This window comes from Otolemur garnettii, unplaced genomic scaffold (genome assembly GCF_000181295.1).
Source record: "Otolemur garnettii isolate 467f Iridium unplaced genomic scaffold, OtoGar3 scaffold00241, whole genome shotgun sequence".
Classification (NCBI taxonomy): Eukaryota; Metazoa; Chordata; class Mammalia; order Primates; family Galagidae; genus Otolemur; species Otolemur garnettii.
The window spans coordinates 38,071-54,929 of record NW_003852636.1 but is presented as its reverse complement, the minus strand read 5'-3'; the positions used below and the strand labels follow the sequence as shown (position 1 = coordinate 54,929).

Below are 16,859 nucleotides of genomic sequence, written 5' to 3'. Positions count from 1 at the left end.
TATATAATATATATAAATAACAATTCTGGGTGGAGCTAAAACTGTCTGCCTTAATAAAAGGGCACAATCCTTGGGGAGGGGTACTACTCACTAGTGACACTGACTTACCTTCCCCTCCATTATTATTTTTTTTTATTTTAAAGAAATTTTGCTTATGTATGATTTTAAGTATATTAAAAAATAGTGAACACAGGTGGTGCCTGTGGCTCAAAGGAGTAGGGCACCAGTCCCATAGGCCTGAGGTGGCAGACTCATACCCAGCCCCGGTCAAAAACTACAGAAAAAAAAAAGAAATAGTGTACAGTATGAATAACTCTTGTGTGTCCATTACCTTCCTTCCCTGCAACTATTATCAAGACATGGCTCAACTTATTTTATCTATAGCCCTACTTCCCTCTTGCCATATTATTTTGAAGCCATCATATTATTTCATCCAAAAATATTTCAGTTTATATCTTGATAAGAATTCTGTGTAGGCAAAATACCATAAAATTATCATATCTGATACGAAATTAATAATGACTATTTTATATCATCAAACTCTGTATTTAGATTTCCTATTTTGTTGGTTTGTATTTTTTGGTTTGTGGTGTGTATGTGTGTCAAGTGTAAGCTTACTTAATAGATGTTTCCGTATCTTTCTAACAAAAGAAAAAGAATCTGTGGCTTTCTTTTCTTCCTTATTATTTCAAGAGTAGGACTTTCTTATATTCATTGAATTGAAGCTGGGAGTACTTTTAGATCACCTAATAATCTTCTCATTCTGCAGATGATTGGACAGATATTTGGGGATGAAAAAAATAGGGATTGGATGGTCAGGCCTGGTGGCTCATGCCTGTAATACTAACACTCTGGGAGGCTGAGGCGGGTGGATTGCTTGAGCTCACAGGTTTGAGACCAGCTTGAGCCAAGGTGAAACCCCCATCTCTAAAAATAGCTAAGTATTGTGTTGGGTGCCTGTAGTCCCAGTTACTGAGGAGGATGAGGCAAGACAATTGCTTGAGCCCAAGAGTTTGAGGTTGCTGTGAGCTATGATGCTATGGTACTCTCCTGAGGGCGACTAAGTGAAACTCTGTCTCAAAAATTAAAAAAAATAAGGGTTAGTTATGGCTTCCTTGTTTAGGAGTCATAGGGCATAGAGTTCTGAGAAACATTGAATTCTAATGCTATATGAGTCCATAATGTTCATATGCCAGGTCCCCATCATTCTGCCAGATGCCCTTGTAAACCACAGGTCTCAAACTAGCAGCCTGTGAACCAAATATAGACCACAAATAAGTTTTATTTGTCCTGCACTGTTTTGAACAACAACAAAAAATAATTTGGCTCCAGCATTGAAAAAAATCCAAATAGTTTGCACTGAAGTATAGATTTCACGAAATGAGATGATCTGGTCTCATTTCACTTTCATGCCCATATGGGAATTATCAGTTTAAATAAAGCCCCTGCCACTTGTGTTTCTAGCAGATATTATATTAGGGTTACACTTGAGACAACCTAAGAATTCACCTTTCTTAACTCTCTTGATGGTGTGTCTCTAAGTGTATGATGAGAAAATTGTACTCTTGGAGAAATGGGGCAGCTATTTCTTACTAGATCCATTTCCCTCACATACATAAGTATTTTAATTTATGACCTCTAATCTAATCCATCTGGTCACAATTATTTCTCTTGCACCAGACTTTTTATAATTTCCCTTGTTGCGCTAGAGAATTTAAGATTTCTTTGCTGTCAGATCATATCATAAACACCTACACTATTTTCTTGTTTGTTTTTAGTTTTGTTCATTTAAACTCTTAACCCATAATTTTTGATGTGACTTATTCTTAATGGATTTCAAAATATATAATTAAAGGAGAGATACTCCTTTTTTTAAGGCAAGAAATTTCCCCCCAAATTGGTGACCTTTCGGACTGCATAAGACAGTCAAGAAGGAAGACTCTCCTAAATGGGATACCAGGAACTTCCCTCAAAGAAGCAGAAGGTGACTTTAGCTTAAAAGCTTTTCTCGTGGATTTTGATTTCTCCAGAGAAAGTATAAAAACAGGCAGTGGGCTGAAGGAGGACATCTGTAAGACTTGGGGACTGAAAAATATGGATTTTAATTCTCATCCTGCCATGTAGTTACAAAACTCTGACCTTTCTAAGGACTTTATCCTTATAGAATCTAGGTTTCAAAGCCAAAGTAATCTATCTTTGGGAGTTGTGATGATTTAGTGAGTTACTGGGACGTTGAACAAATAGCAGTTCTCTTCAAAGCTCATAAAAGAAGATAAGCAAGTATCCTTCCCTTGTCACTAGTGGTTTAGTCATTTTGGTCACTTGGTGGCAGCATTGAGATACTTTTTTGTTTTAAAATCTGAAAAAAAAATCTGTAACTAAAGAATAAAGGTTAATCGCAGAGATATTTAAACTGTTGAAAAGAACCCATCATCAACCTTTGATATTGGTGGCAATATCAAAGTCTGTGAGTGTTGCTGTTCATTACCATCTGAATGGTGCTCTGCTTTTGTCTTGAGCTTAACCAATTTCTTTAGAATTTGTATAAGCATTCTGTCCCCCTCAATTACCCATTTAGTGTGAGAACCTACATGTTGATGAGTCAGTCTCCTCTGGGCTTTGGCCTGGGCAGGTTTGAAAAATTAGCAGATAGTTGAGCTGTCCCATCTTTTCACAGACACTGCCATTCCCCACCCCTACCACCACAGCAAAATTGACCAAAGGGCTGGGTTCCTTTCACTTAGGTGCCTGCATTACTGTTTTAAAGAGTACTAGAGGAGCTCAGCTCCTTCAAAAATAATTCATTAGAACCTGCTATATTCCAGCCTAGGGCACACATACTTGGAAGTTGTTTACTACCTAGTAAGAGGAGCAGATAAGTAAACAGAAAACTGCAATGTGCTCTCCTTGCCAACAGTCTGAATTAAGAAGAGCACAGTGGGCTGTGGTTACCCTGAAGGTAATGTGAGTCTCCAAAGATAAATAGACATTTTTTACGTATGGGGTGGGGACAGTGTAGGCAGAGAGAATGGCATGAGCAGAGGTATGGAGGTCTGAAAAAACATGATGTAGGTAGAAAATTCTAAGCAATTTAGTATGATATGATTGTTCAGAGGTTAGCAGTTCCTAGAATAGAGGTCCCTGGAGAGGCAATATTAACAACAGATAGTCTATGGATGGGATGCCATACTAAAGCAATGTAGCTGTATTTGTTGAACATTTCTCTGAAGTGAGTACTGTTTTCCTTGGTGGGAAAACATGTTCAGAGAGAGTAGAGTAAATTAACATCCTCTGTTGCACAGCTGGTAAGCAGCAGTGTTGGAATATCAATCCCAAGTCAGCTTCAGAGCCTAAGTTGTGGGTAGGGGTTAAAAATATGGGTCAGGTTATTAATTATTACTTTGAAGACAACTGGTTTTGTCCTTTAAGTGATAGGGAGCCACTAAATGGAATTTAATTAAGGAAAGTTGCTAGGGTTCAGAAAATCTGAGATTGCAGGCCCTAGTTGGTAGCCAATTAATTGTGATCTTAGGCAAATCTCTTTTATTTTGGGAGCCTATTTTTTTATCTGTTAAATAAGGAAGAAGATCCAGGGCTGAAATTAAGGATCCCTTTTAGTTTTTTCAGGTTTTTACTTCTCTCACTGAGGATAGGGAAGGGGCTAAATTCCTGACTGAAAAGGCTGACAGGTACTCTCTCCTTGTGCTTTGTTGTTATTTGTTCATGTTTTACCCTTATATGGGTTCTTTACCTTACTTTGAGTGTCCTTTTGCTTCCCTCCTGCCTCTCCAAATACTGTGGGACTTCCCTTCACATCAAACTATCTCCAGTAACTCCTTCAGTGCTGCTTGCTAAGTTAGCTGTGTCTTACTTTGGCTGTATTCTTACTAGTTGTTACCTTTGTGTTCTTCCCATATATGCTCTGGTTGTCTTCTTTCCTTCTACTTTTTTAAATTTTGCCCACTATAGCATTGAATACAATCTTGGTTACGTATGGTGTTGCAGCAAGTAGTGTTAATCAGTTTCTTTTTCTTCTGGCAGTGTGTGTGAGCACAGCAAAGAAAATCTTATGACTCCTTCCAACATGGGGGTGATCTTTGGGCCAACTCTGATGAGAGCCCAGGAGGACACTGTAGCAGCCATGATGAATATCAAATTCCAGAACATCGTGGTGGAAATTCTAATCGAGCACTTTGGCAAGGTATGCATTTCTATTCTCTCCACCACTCCTGCAAACATATGACATTTGTTCTCCAACTGCCTTTTTTTTTCATTTTATTAAGTCAAATACATATTGATCATGAATACATTCATGCATATGTGGGGTACAATGTGCTGATTTTTTTAGTACAATCTGATGTGGTTACATTAAACCAATCAACATAGCTTTCACCTCATTTACTTGATTATTGTGCCAAAACATCTATGTTCTACACTTAATAGATTTGCCTTGTACCCTTGTCATATGCTCCACAGGTATGGTCCTGCCTTTTACACTCCCTCTGTCAAACCTCCCCCCTCCCCACCTTTCCCATTCCATTTCTCTCTTTTATCCTGGGCTATAGTTGTGTTCTATCTTTCATAAGAAGTTGTAAGTAAATATAAGTAGGTTTTGTAGAAGTACTGAGTACATTGGATACTTTTTCCTCCATTCTTGAGACATTTTACTCAGGAGAATATGTTGCAGATCCCTCCAGGTAAACATAAAAGAGGTAAAGACTTCATCTTTTTAAAGGCTGCATAGTATTCCATGGTATACATATACTGCAATTTATTCATTCATGGGTTGATGGGCACTTGGGCTTCTTTCATGACTTGGCTATTACGAATTGAGCTGCAATGAATAATATGGTGCAAATATCTTTTTTGAGAAGTTATTCTTGGTCTTTTGGATATACTCCTAGTCGAGGAATTGAAGGATCCAATGGCAGATGCAAGCTAGTAAGTTCCTTTTGGAAAGAAGTTTGGAGAACACTCAGGGATCTAAAAATTGATCTGCCATTGGATCCAACTGCCTTTTAATGTTGTATTTTCCTCCTTTGCTCAAATTGACAATGAGAGAAAATCCCATTATGACACAATGACATTTAATGGTAATTCTGATCTTGAGAAATTCATTCATTCAGTAAATATACTTGAGGATATAATGATTTGATTATCAGGTACCATGCTAGATGCTGTGGATATTGGAGAAGAAAAATTAACTGTCCATGCCTTTAAGGAGTTAACAATGTAGTCTAAGGATCAGTAAACAGAACAAAATGATAAATATAAAAGTAGTGTATGCACAATCAGACTGTATTGGGAACATATTTATTTTCTTAACTATTGGTAGGTTCTTGGCTGAGACTCCTATCACAAAACATAGATTAACAAGAGAAAATCACATAAATTTATTTAGTAAGTTTTACTCAGCATAGGAGGCTTTAGAATGAAGATGAAGAAACAGGTACATTTGTGCATTTTTTATACTAAGTTTGATTAAGAGTTGCATCTTAGCAAGATCTGTGTGTTCAGATTCTTCTTGACATTTCTGTGTCATGTAGGATAGGGATGCTTTTTTTCCTTCAGCTATAGTAAGTGTGCCTCTGGAATGAAAGTTTGTGACTTACTTTAGAGGAAAGTTAGAGAAAAATTTTTTGGGGGGGCATCTGATTCAGGGGTGAATCATTGGAGACGGTCATAAAGACCTTCTTGATTCTCCATAAATGCCATAATGCTATAATTTGGGATAGTGAGTCCTGACCCACATAAAAATCATAAAGAAATCAATATCTATACTTATTTCAACCTCATGTCACTCTAGAAGAATTTAAGTTGGTATATTTTATATTGTATATAAAACAGGGAGCATAGACAGAAATGAAGCCCAGAATGATGTTCAAACAGGAATTATTTATTGTTAAGTCCTACACATTTGCTACAGATCCCCTGCATTTGGTACAAGCTTTCTTACAGCTGGTGGAAGCATAATTCAACATAAATGGACAAGGAGGCAATAATAGTAGGCCTTGGTGATTGGAAGTGGAAGATATGGGGTTTTTGACTGCCTGACTGGTGTGTTTGGGCTGGCCTTCATACTTACAAGAAATATAGAATGAAAAAGTTTTGGGGAGAATGGAAAAAGGCTCAGTTCGGGGTAGCTTGGAGTTGAGATTTCTGAATGCTATCCAGAGAGCAATGCCTAGCAAGCAATTGACTGTATGAATCTAAGGCTGGAATCTGCAAAATTTTCTTAAAGGACCATTTAGTAAATATTTTAGGCTTTTCAGGCCATAGATCTCTGTCACAAGTACTCAACTCTGCCTTTGTACTGGGAAATAGACTGACAATATGTAAACAAATGTGTAAGTCTGTGTTCTAATAAAACTCTGTTTACAAAACAGTCAACATGCCTATGAGGAGGAATTTGCTGACTCCTGTTCTAAAGCCCAGATGTCATTTATTGATAAATTGATTCATTCATTCATTCAACAACTATGTGTTGAATACCCACTGTATGTCAGGCACCAGTACAGGCACTGGAGATACACTCCTCATGGAATGTATATTTTAGAAGATGTAGAAAAACAGTACTGAGAGTTAGTGAAATAGATGTGTTAGATGGAAAGGAACATTATGGAGAAAAAGCAGAGAAGGGGAATATGAAAGTTTGGGAAGTACCTTTGCAATTTTGAATATAGTCAGTAAAGGTGGAAGTAATGAAATGGGGAGGGCTTTGTAGAGAAGATTGTCTATGAGCAAGACCAATAGGAATTAGAGTAATAATGATTCATTCAGCTATCTAGGGAAAAAGCCTTCTAGGCTGAGGAAATAGTAAGTACGGAATCACTGAGGCAGAAGTATACCTGTCTTATTCAAGGTGTAACAAGGAAGCCAGATTTCCTACAGTGATTTAAGCAGTAGATGAAATGCAAAAGATGGGTTCAAAGAGATAACACAGAGAGAAAACAGAGTAATAGATCCTGTAGTAGAATTGTAGGATCTGTTAGAAGGATTTTGATTTCCTCGGCCTGAGAGAAAGAGGAACGTTTGGAGCATGGGAAGGACATGATTTGACTTGGGTTTAATGGGATTATTGTGGCTGCCTTGTGGAGAATAGCTTTGTGGTAAAAGAGTAGAAGCAAGGTGACTAATTGGGAGGCTATTTCAATAGTACAGTTTTCAGAAATGGTTGTAGTTGGATGAGGGTTGTAACAGTGAATATAGTGAAATGTGGTCCAATTCTAAATATATTTTAAAATCAGAGACCTTAGTATTTGCTGACAAATAATATGTGGAATGAGAAAAAGAGAAGACAAGGTTAGTAATCTGAACATTTAGAAAGATTAATTTGTCATTTAGTGATATGGGTCAGGCTGGGGAAAGAGCAGGTTTGAATGAAAAGAACAACATTCAATTTAGGACACATTAAGTTAACTATGCCCATGACGCATATGGGGTTAGAGAATAGAGCTGAATTAGAGAAATAGAATTATTCTTCAGTAGCATAGAGGTGATAGTTAAAACTACGAGAGTGAATACTCTTGTCTATGGAATACTTGTTGCAAAAGAATAAATATTAGACCAAGGATTGAAATCTAGGGAGTGCTAGTATTTGAAGGGCCAATATAAAAGATTACAAAACAGATTGAGAGTGATCAGTGATAGGAGAACTAAAGATTAGGGAGTCATGTTCTCATTGGTAGAAGAGAATTTTTTTTGTTTGTTTGTTTTGTTTGCAGTTTTTCTTTTGGCTGGGGCTGGGATTGAACCTGCCACCTCCAGCATGTGGGGCTGGTGCCTTACTCCTTTGAGCCACAGGCGCTGCCCCGGTAGAAGAGAATTTTAGGATGAAAGGAGTGGATGGTAGTTCTAACCCTCACTTCAATGGTTTCTTACTTACCATTGCAGATGAGAAAAAAATGTGTATATATATATATACACACACATATATATATCCACAAGCATTAATATATTTAATAGTTTTTAACATGTATGTGTGTACTTTTATTGGATTCCTATATAGAAATAATAAAGGAGAAAAATTAAACTTTGATATTTAATAAAATCAGCAATTCAGATCACTAGGGGGCAGAAATCGACTTTTTGTTAAAGAGTGATGGAACAATTGCTTAGACATTTGGGTAAAGGTAAAATTGAGTACATTTCCTACACTGTATATAACAATGTACTCCAAATGGTTCAGAGATCTAAATGTAAAAACTAAGAAGCTGTACAATTACTAGAAGAAAATATAGATAAATTGTACTTCAACTTTGGTATAAGGAATGGTTTCTATCCATTCAACATTTAGAGGCAGTAAAATAAATAAAAAACTTATAGATTTGATTATATACAAACAAAAATACTTACTCAATGGAAACATCATTAAAAACTCAAACGCACTGTACAGGGTGGTTTATGCCTGTAATCCCAGCTATTTGGGAGGCTGTGGCAGGAGGCTTATTTGAGCCCTAAAATTTGAGATCAGCCTAAGCAACATATCAGGTAGTGTCTCTTAAAAAGCAAAATACAATTTCAAAGAATTAAAAACAAGCCCAGGTGCATGTCAGGGTGCTTGCTCTGAGAGAGATTATTCTCCACGTTTTTGATTTAATGTTGTTTTCCCTTTTGGGTTTTAGGCTGAATTGGGACTAATTACCCCTCTTCTTACTTATTTGTCCGTTTTTGAATGAGAATGTTTATTCTATACCTGTCCCACCAGTGAATTTTGGAAGTAGAGACTTTTTTTTTTCATTTCAAAGTCTCACAGCTAAAGGGAATTTGCCTCAGGATGAATTGTGCCTCGAGTGTCACTCGTACATGATTTAGATCAATCAGACTTTGGACTTTTGAGTTAATTATGGAAAGTGTTAAAACATTGGGGTTCTTGGTATGGACTGAATGTATTTGCACGTGAGAAGGGCATGAATTTTGAGATTCAAGGGCAGAATGTTTTAGATGTGTCACCTGAAGTTCATGTGTTGGAAACGTAATCCCCCTTGCAACAGTGTTGAGAAGTGGGGCCTATAAGGAGATGAGGTCATGAGGGCCATGACCTAATGAATGGATTAACATTATTTGTTACCTTGAGAATAGGTTTGTTATAAAAGCATGTTCAGTTCCCTCTTACCCTTTTCTTTGCCCTTTCACCATTAGATGATGTAGCACATCACCTCTTGCCAGATGTGGGCACTTTCAAAGTGAACTTCCCAAACTGCAGAACTATGAGAAGTAGATTTCTTTTCTTTATAAATCACCCAATCTATGGTAATCTGTTATCTAGCAATAGAAACCAGACTAAGATAGACATCAACACCAATATGACATACTTTAATTACCTGACAAGAATTTTAAAGCAACCATTAAAAGTGCTTTAATAAGCAATTAGGAATACATTTGAAATAATTGATAGAATAGAAAATCTCAGTAAAGTAATATAAGAATGTGGGGCAATTAAATGGAAATTATAGAAGCTAAATATACAGTAGGTGAAATGAAAAAAATATATAGGCCGAACCATAGAATAGAAAGCACAGAGGAAAAATAATATATGAACTTTAAGGTAGATCAGCAATTACATAATTCAAACAGCAGAAATCTAAGAGAATTTGTTTGCAGCAGTCCTCTGAAAGAAGGAATAAAGGATGTTCTATAAATACAAAGGTCACATTAATAAAAGGGATCTTAGAGTATTAGCGAAGAGGAAATAACTTAATAAAGCAGTTTTTTTTTAAATTTCAGGTTAATATGAGGGTACAAACAACCAAATCACAATATTTGAATTTGTTAGGTATAGTCCCTCATGTCCTGTACCCAAAAGGTGTGTCATATACCCCTATATTGTGCATAAAGCAAAATTATAGATAAATTCAATATGTTTTCCTTCTTATTTGATGATTAAAATGAAAATTACATAATGATATGATGTGATTTCTAAGTATATAGTAGTAATATTTTAAGACACATATATTATGAAAGTGGGGAGAGTAAAAAACATCAAAGGAGATAAGGTTTGCACATTTCACTTGAATAGGTAATGTGTGCACAATACAATGTGTAAATCAACCACTAAAAATCTAAACAAAGACAATTGACTATAAAATACTGCAGATAAATCAAAAAGGAATTCTAAAAAATATTCAAGAAAGCATAGTAATCCTAAGTGGACGCACCACACAACAAAACTTCAACATATACAACGTAAAAATTTGTAGAAATGAAAGAAGAAATAGAAACATCCACAATTATGCTTGTAGACTTCAACACTCTTCTTTCAACAAGTAAAAGAGCAGCTAGACAGAAAAACAAGGATTCAGAAGAATTCAAGAGGACCATCAACCAATAAGATGTAATAAACAACTTGATAAATACTCCATCTAACCACCAGTACACTATGTCTTGTTTTCAGGTGCATATGGAGCCCATAACAAGATAACCAAAGCTTGTGCCATTAAACAAACTACTAAATATTTAAAATGATTGAAATCATGCAGGGTATTTTCTCTGATTACAGTGGAATAAAACTAGAAATCATTAATTAAAGTCAACATGAAAATCTCCAAATGCTTGAATACTAACACTTATGAATAACCTGTGTTAAATAAGGAAATCTTGAGAGATAAAAAAGTTACATTTAATTGAAAGATAATGGAAATACAACATATCAAAATTTATTGGAAATGGCTAAATCATTGATAATAGGGAAGATTAATGGAATGAATGCTTCTGTTGTAAAAGAGGAAATGTCTGAAATCAATATTTGAAAGTCTTACTTCAAGAGCTTAGTAACAGAAGAGGAAAACAGATCAATAGCAGGCAGAAAGGAGGAAGGAACTAATAAATATAAGTAATAAAAATAAGATTATAAATCTTTGGAAGTAAAATAAGAAAAGTGATATAGAAAATCAAAGAACTGGTTCCAAAGAACCAAAACCTTAAAATAGTAAAACTTTCAAAGCTCTAGCATGACTGACAAAAAAAAGAAGAAACAAATTATACCACTATGTAGAATGAAATAGATGATATCATTAATAACATTTTGGACATAAAAAAGATAATAAGGGAATAATGTGAACAAGTCCATGCATATAAATTTGACAACTTAGATGAAATGGATCAATTTTGTAAAAGTACAAATTACCAAAATTCACTTAATATGCAAATACATCATTTGAATAGCTTTATAACTATTAAGGATATTGAATTCATAATTAAATGACATGTGAAAAAGTAATATGGAGGCCTATGTGATTTCACTAGAAAGTTTACCAAATGTTTAAGCAAAAATTCACATAAATTCTATAGCATCTTTTGCAGTAAACAATATAGGAGGAAATACTTCCTGACTCATTTTGTGAAAGCAGCATTTCTCTCATACTCAAACCTGACAGAGACAGTAAAAGAAAACAGAACTATAGAGGAATATATTTCATGCAGTTAGTTGCAAAAGCTATTAACAAAATATTAACAGATAGAATTGAGCATAATAAAGAATTATACACTGTAACTAAGGGGTTTAATTCAAGGATTTTTTTTGTTTTTGTTTTGTTTTTTATTTTTTTATTTTTTATTAAGTCAAATACACATAGATCATGAATACATTTATGCATATGTGGGGTACAATATGCTGATTTTGATTTTTTTATACAATCTGACATGGTTACATTAAACTAATCAACATAGCTTTCACCTCATTTACTTGATCACCATGCCAAAACATCTATGTTCTACACTTCACAGATTCAAGGATTTAAGGTTGATTCAATATTTGAAAGTCAATATAATCTACCAAGGTAACAGACTAATGAAGCAAAAGCACATGATCATATCACTTTATGCAGAAAAAACTTTTGAAAAAAATCAACATTCATTCAGGTTAAAACAAAAACTCCCTGGAAAATAGGAATGTGGAGAAGAGAATATCCTTAACTTAATGAAAAGAAATCTACAAGATATCCTATGGCTAACATCTTACCTACTCAGGAAATATTGAGTGCTTTATCCTTAAAATTGAGAATAAAGCAGGGATGCTCACTCTCATCACTGCTATTTAGCATCATAATGGAATTCCCACTTAGCGCAGTGAAGTAAAAGAAGGAAGTCAAATATATTCAAATTGGAAATGAAGAAACAGAACTTCCCCTATTTGCAGAAGAAGAATTATCTACATGGACCCTACAGATAAAAAATAATTCCTAGAACCAATAAGTAATGTCATTTATGTTACAGGATACACAATTAGCATGTTAAAATCACTTGTATTTCTGTATACTGGAATATGCTATGGAAACTGAAATTAATGCCTTTTATTTTTTTCTTTCTTTTTTCTTTTTTTTTTATTGCTGGGGATTCATTGAGAGTACAAAGAACCAGGTTACACTATTGCATTTGTTAGATAAAGTCCCTTTTATAATTGTGTCCCATCCCCAAAAGGTGTGTCACACACTGTTATGCCCCCCACTCCCCTTTCCCTTGATATGCTCTCTCCTTCCCCCACCCCCACCATATACTAGGTCATTAATGGTCCTCATGTAAGAATTGAGTACATGGGATTCTTGCTTCTCCATTCTTGTGATGCTTCACTGAGAATAATGTGTTCCACTTCCATCCAGGTTAACACAAAAGATGTAAAGTCTCCTTTAGTGGCTGAATAGTATTCCATGGTATACATATACCACAGCTTGTTAATCCATTCCTGGGTTGGTGGGCATTTGAGGCCATTTCCACATTTTGGTGACTGTAAATTGAGATGCAATAAACAGTCTAGTTCAAGTGTCCTTATGTGCAGTAATGGGATTGCAGGATCAAATGGGAGGACTAGTTTGATTTCTTTGAGGATTTTCCATACTTCCTTCCAAAAAGGTTGTATTAGTTTGCAGTCCCACCAGCAGTTTAAAAGTGTTCCCTTCTCTCCACAGCCATGCCAGCATCTGTAGTTTTGAGATTTTGTGATATGGGCCATTCTTTCTGAGGTTACATGATATCTCAGGGTGATTTTGATTTCCATTTCTCTAATAATTAGGGACAATGAGCAGTTTTTCATATGTTAGCCATTCATCTGTCTTCTTTAGAGAAGGTTCTATTCATGCCTCTTGCCCATTGATATATGTGATGGTTGGATTTTTTCATGTGGATTAATTTGAGTTCTCAATAGATCCTAGTTATCAAGATTTTGTCTTATTCAAAGTATGCAAATAACCTTTCCCATTGTGTAGGTTGTCTATTTGCTTTGGTTGTTGTCTCCTTACCTGTACAGAAGCTTTTCAGTTTAATTCAGTCCCATTTGTTTATTTTTGTTTTTGTTGCAATTGCCACGGAAGCCTTCTTCACAAAGTCTGTCCCCAGGCCAATATCTTTAAGGGTTTTTCCCGTGCTTTCTTTGAGGATTTTTATATTTTCATGCCTTAAATTTAGGTCTTTTATCCATCTTGAATCAGTTTTTGTGAGTGGAGAAAGGTGTGAGTCCAGTTTCAGTTTTTTACATGTGGATATTTAGTTCTCCCAGCACCATTTACTGAATAGGGATTCTTTTCCCCAGTGTATTTTCTTGTTTTGTTTATTAAAGATTAGGTGGCTGTAAGATGTTAGTTACATTTCTTGGTTTTCTATTCGATTCCAGATGTCTGTGTCTTTATTTTTATGCCAATACAATGCTGTTTTGACCATTATGGCCTTTTAGTACACCCTAAATTCTGGTAGGCTGATGCCCTTAGCTTTTTTTTTTTTTTTTATCCATGTATACATTAATGCATTTATGGGGTACAATGTGCTGATTTCATATAGAATTAGGAATGCTTACACCACACTGGTTGATATATACCTCATCTCATTTACTTACTTATTGTGTTAAGACATTTGTACTCTACACTTAATAGATCTGACATGTACCCTTGCATTATGTACCATAGGTGTGATCCTACCATTCACTATCCCTCAATCTGACCCCCTCCTTCCCTCCTCCCCTTCTCCTTCCTTCATCCTGGGCCATAGTTGTGATCTATTCTTCATATGAAAGTGTGAGTGATTGTAAATTGGTTTCACAGTAGTACTGAGCACATTGGATATTTTTTCTTCCATTCCTAAGATACTTTACTAAGTAGATATGTTCTGGCTCCATCCATGTAAATGTAAAAGGGGTAAAGTCTCCATCTTTTTTAAGGCTGCATAACATTCCATGGTATACATATACTACAATTTATTAATCCATTCATGGGTCAGTGGACACTTGGGTTTCTTCCATGACTTGGTTATTATAAATTGAGCTGCAGTGAACAATCTGATGCAAATATCTTTGTTATAAAGTGATTTTTGGACATTTATATATACACCTAGTAGAGGAATCGCAGGATCAAATGCCAGGGCTACTTTTATATCCCTGAGTATCCTCCATACTTCTTTCCAAAAGGGATGTATTAGCTTGCACTCCCACCAACAGTGCAGAAGTGTTCCTTTTTCTCCACATCCATGCCAACATCTGTAGTTTTGAGATTTTGTTATGTGAGCCACTCTCATGGGACTTAGATGATATCTCAAAGTGATGTTGATTTACATTTCTCTGATGATTAAAGAAGATGAGAATTTTTTCATGTGTCTGTAGGCCATGCACCTAAAACTATAAAGATTCTTGGAGAGAGTGTAGGAGAAACACTTGAAGAAATCAGGCTGGGAGAATACTTTATGAGGAGGACCTCCCCAGGTAATTGAAGCAACACCATAAATACATTACTGGGATCTGATCAAACTAAAAAGCTTCTGCATAACTAAGAACACAGTTTGTAAAGCAAGCAGATAGCCCTCAGAATGGGAGAAGATATTTGCAGGCTATGCTTCTGACAAATGCTTGATAACCAGAATCCACAGAGAACTTAAACTTATTAATAAGAAAAGAATAAATAATCCCATTTTGTTGTAGGCAAGAGACTTAAACCATGATAAATATGAAAACAGCCTCAGCATTGTCAACAATGCCTCCTACACCACCAACAGACCCTTGGCCAAGGTCATCTCTGACAACTTTGGCACCATACAGGGACTCATGACCACAGTCCATGCCATTACTGCCACCCAGAAGACTGTGGGTGGCCCCTCTGGGAAACTGTGGCATTATGGCCATGGTACTCTCCAGAACATCATCCCCACCTCAACTGGTGCAGCCAGGGCTGTGGGCAAGGTCATCCCTGAGCTGAACAGGAAGCTCACTGGTATGGCCTTCCATGCCCCCACTGCCAACATGTTGGTCGTGGATCTCACCTGCCATCTGGAGAAGGCTGCCATATATGATTATATCAAGAAGATGGTGAAGCAGGCATCACAGGGCCCCTTTAAGGGTATCTTGAGCTACACTGACTGACCACCAGGTTGTCTCCTCTGACTTCAACATGGACACTCATTCTTTCACCTTTTATGCTAGGACTGGCATTGCCCTTAATGAACACTTTGCCAAACTCATTGCCTGACATGACAATGAATTTGGCTACAGCAACAGGGTGGTGAACGTTATGGTCCACCTGGCCTCCAAGGACTAAGAGCCACGTGACCACCGGCCCCAGACAAAGCATGAGAGGAAGAGAGAGGCCCTCAGCTGCTGGATTGCCCCTGCCTACTCTGTCCCCCACCTCACTGAGAATCTACCCTTGACACAGTTTCCACACCAGACCTCCTGAAGAATGGGAGGGGCCTCAGGAGCCCCGTCTTGTCATGTAACATCAATGAAATTCCCTGTAGTTAGCCAAAAAAGAAAAAAAAAGAGGAAATTTATGAAACACAAGGAAAAGAAATAGCAGAAGGCATTAACAAATTAAAGAGTATACCATGCTCATGGCCGGGAAGAATCAACATTGTTAAAATATCTATACTTCCCAAAGCAATCTACAGATTCAGTGCCATCCCATTAAAATACCAACATTGTACTTTCAGGATTTGGAAAAAATTATTATTCATTTTGTATGGAACCAGAGAAAACTCCGTATATCTAAGGCAGTCCTTAGTAATAAAAACAAAGTCATACTTTCATGTGTCTGTAGGCCATGCACCTATCTTCTTCAGAGAAGCTTCTGTTCAAGTCCCTTGCCCACAATGAAATGGGATTACTTGTTCTTATCTTTTTAATAAGTTTGAGTTCTCTATGGATTCTGGTTATCAAACCTTTGTCAGAAACATAACCTGCAAATATCCTCTCCCATTCTGAGGGCTGTCTGCTTGCTTTACTTACTGTGTTCTTGGCTGTGCAGAAGCTTTTTAGTTTTATCAAATTCCAGTAATGTATTTTTGATGTTGCTTCAATTGCCTGGGGGATCCTCCTCATCAAGTATTATCCCAGGCCAATTTCTTCAAGTGTTTCTCCTACACATTCTCCAAGAATCTTTATAGTGTCATGTCTTAACGTTAAATCTTTTATCCAGTGAGAGTCAATTTTTGTTAATGGTGAAAAGTGTGGGTCGAGTTTCAGTCTTCTACAAGTCACCAGTCAATTCTCCCAGCACCACTTGTTAAATAGGGAATATTTCCCCAAATTTATATTTTTGATAGACTTATCAAAGATCAAATGATGATAAGTGTCTGGGTTTATCTCTTGGTTCTCAATTCTGTTCCATGCATCTACCTCTCTATTTTTGTGCCAATACCATGCTGTTTTGATCACTATAGATTTCTAGTATAGGTTGAAGTCTGGTAGCATGATTACTCCTGATTTGTTTTTATTTCTAAGTAATGTCTTGGCTATTTGAGGTTTTTTTCTGGTTCCATATACAACGAAGTACTGTTTTTTCCAGATCTTAAAGTATCATGGTGGTGCTTTGATAGGGACTGCAATAAGTTTGTAAATCACTTTGGGTAATATGGACATTTTAACAATTTTAATTCTTCCTAGCCATGGG

The 16,859-nt window shown here is 36.2% G+C and overlaps 1 protein-coding gene across 1 annotated transcript in view; it reads left to right on the top strand.

Annotated features, from left to right (window-relative positions):
- The window catches only part of OPHN1 (oligophrenin 1), a 443,853-nt gene extending 428,519 nt beyond the window's left edge, over window positions 1–15,334 (top strand). The window contains exons 19-20 of the mRNA XM_003802239.2: window positions 4,042–4,201; window positions 14,897–15,334. Coding sequence (XP_003802287.1) covers window positions 4,042–4,201; window positions 14,897–15,334 — 598 coding nt within the window. The remainder of the gene's footprint in view (window positions 1–4,041; window positions 4,202–14,896) is intronic.
- The last annotated feature ends 1,525 nt before the right edge of the window (window positions 15,335–16,859 follow it).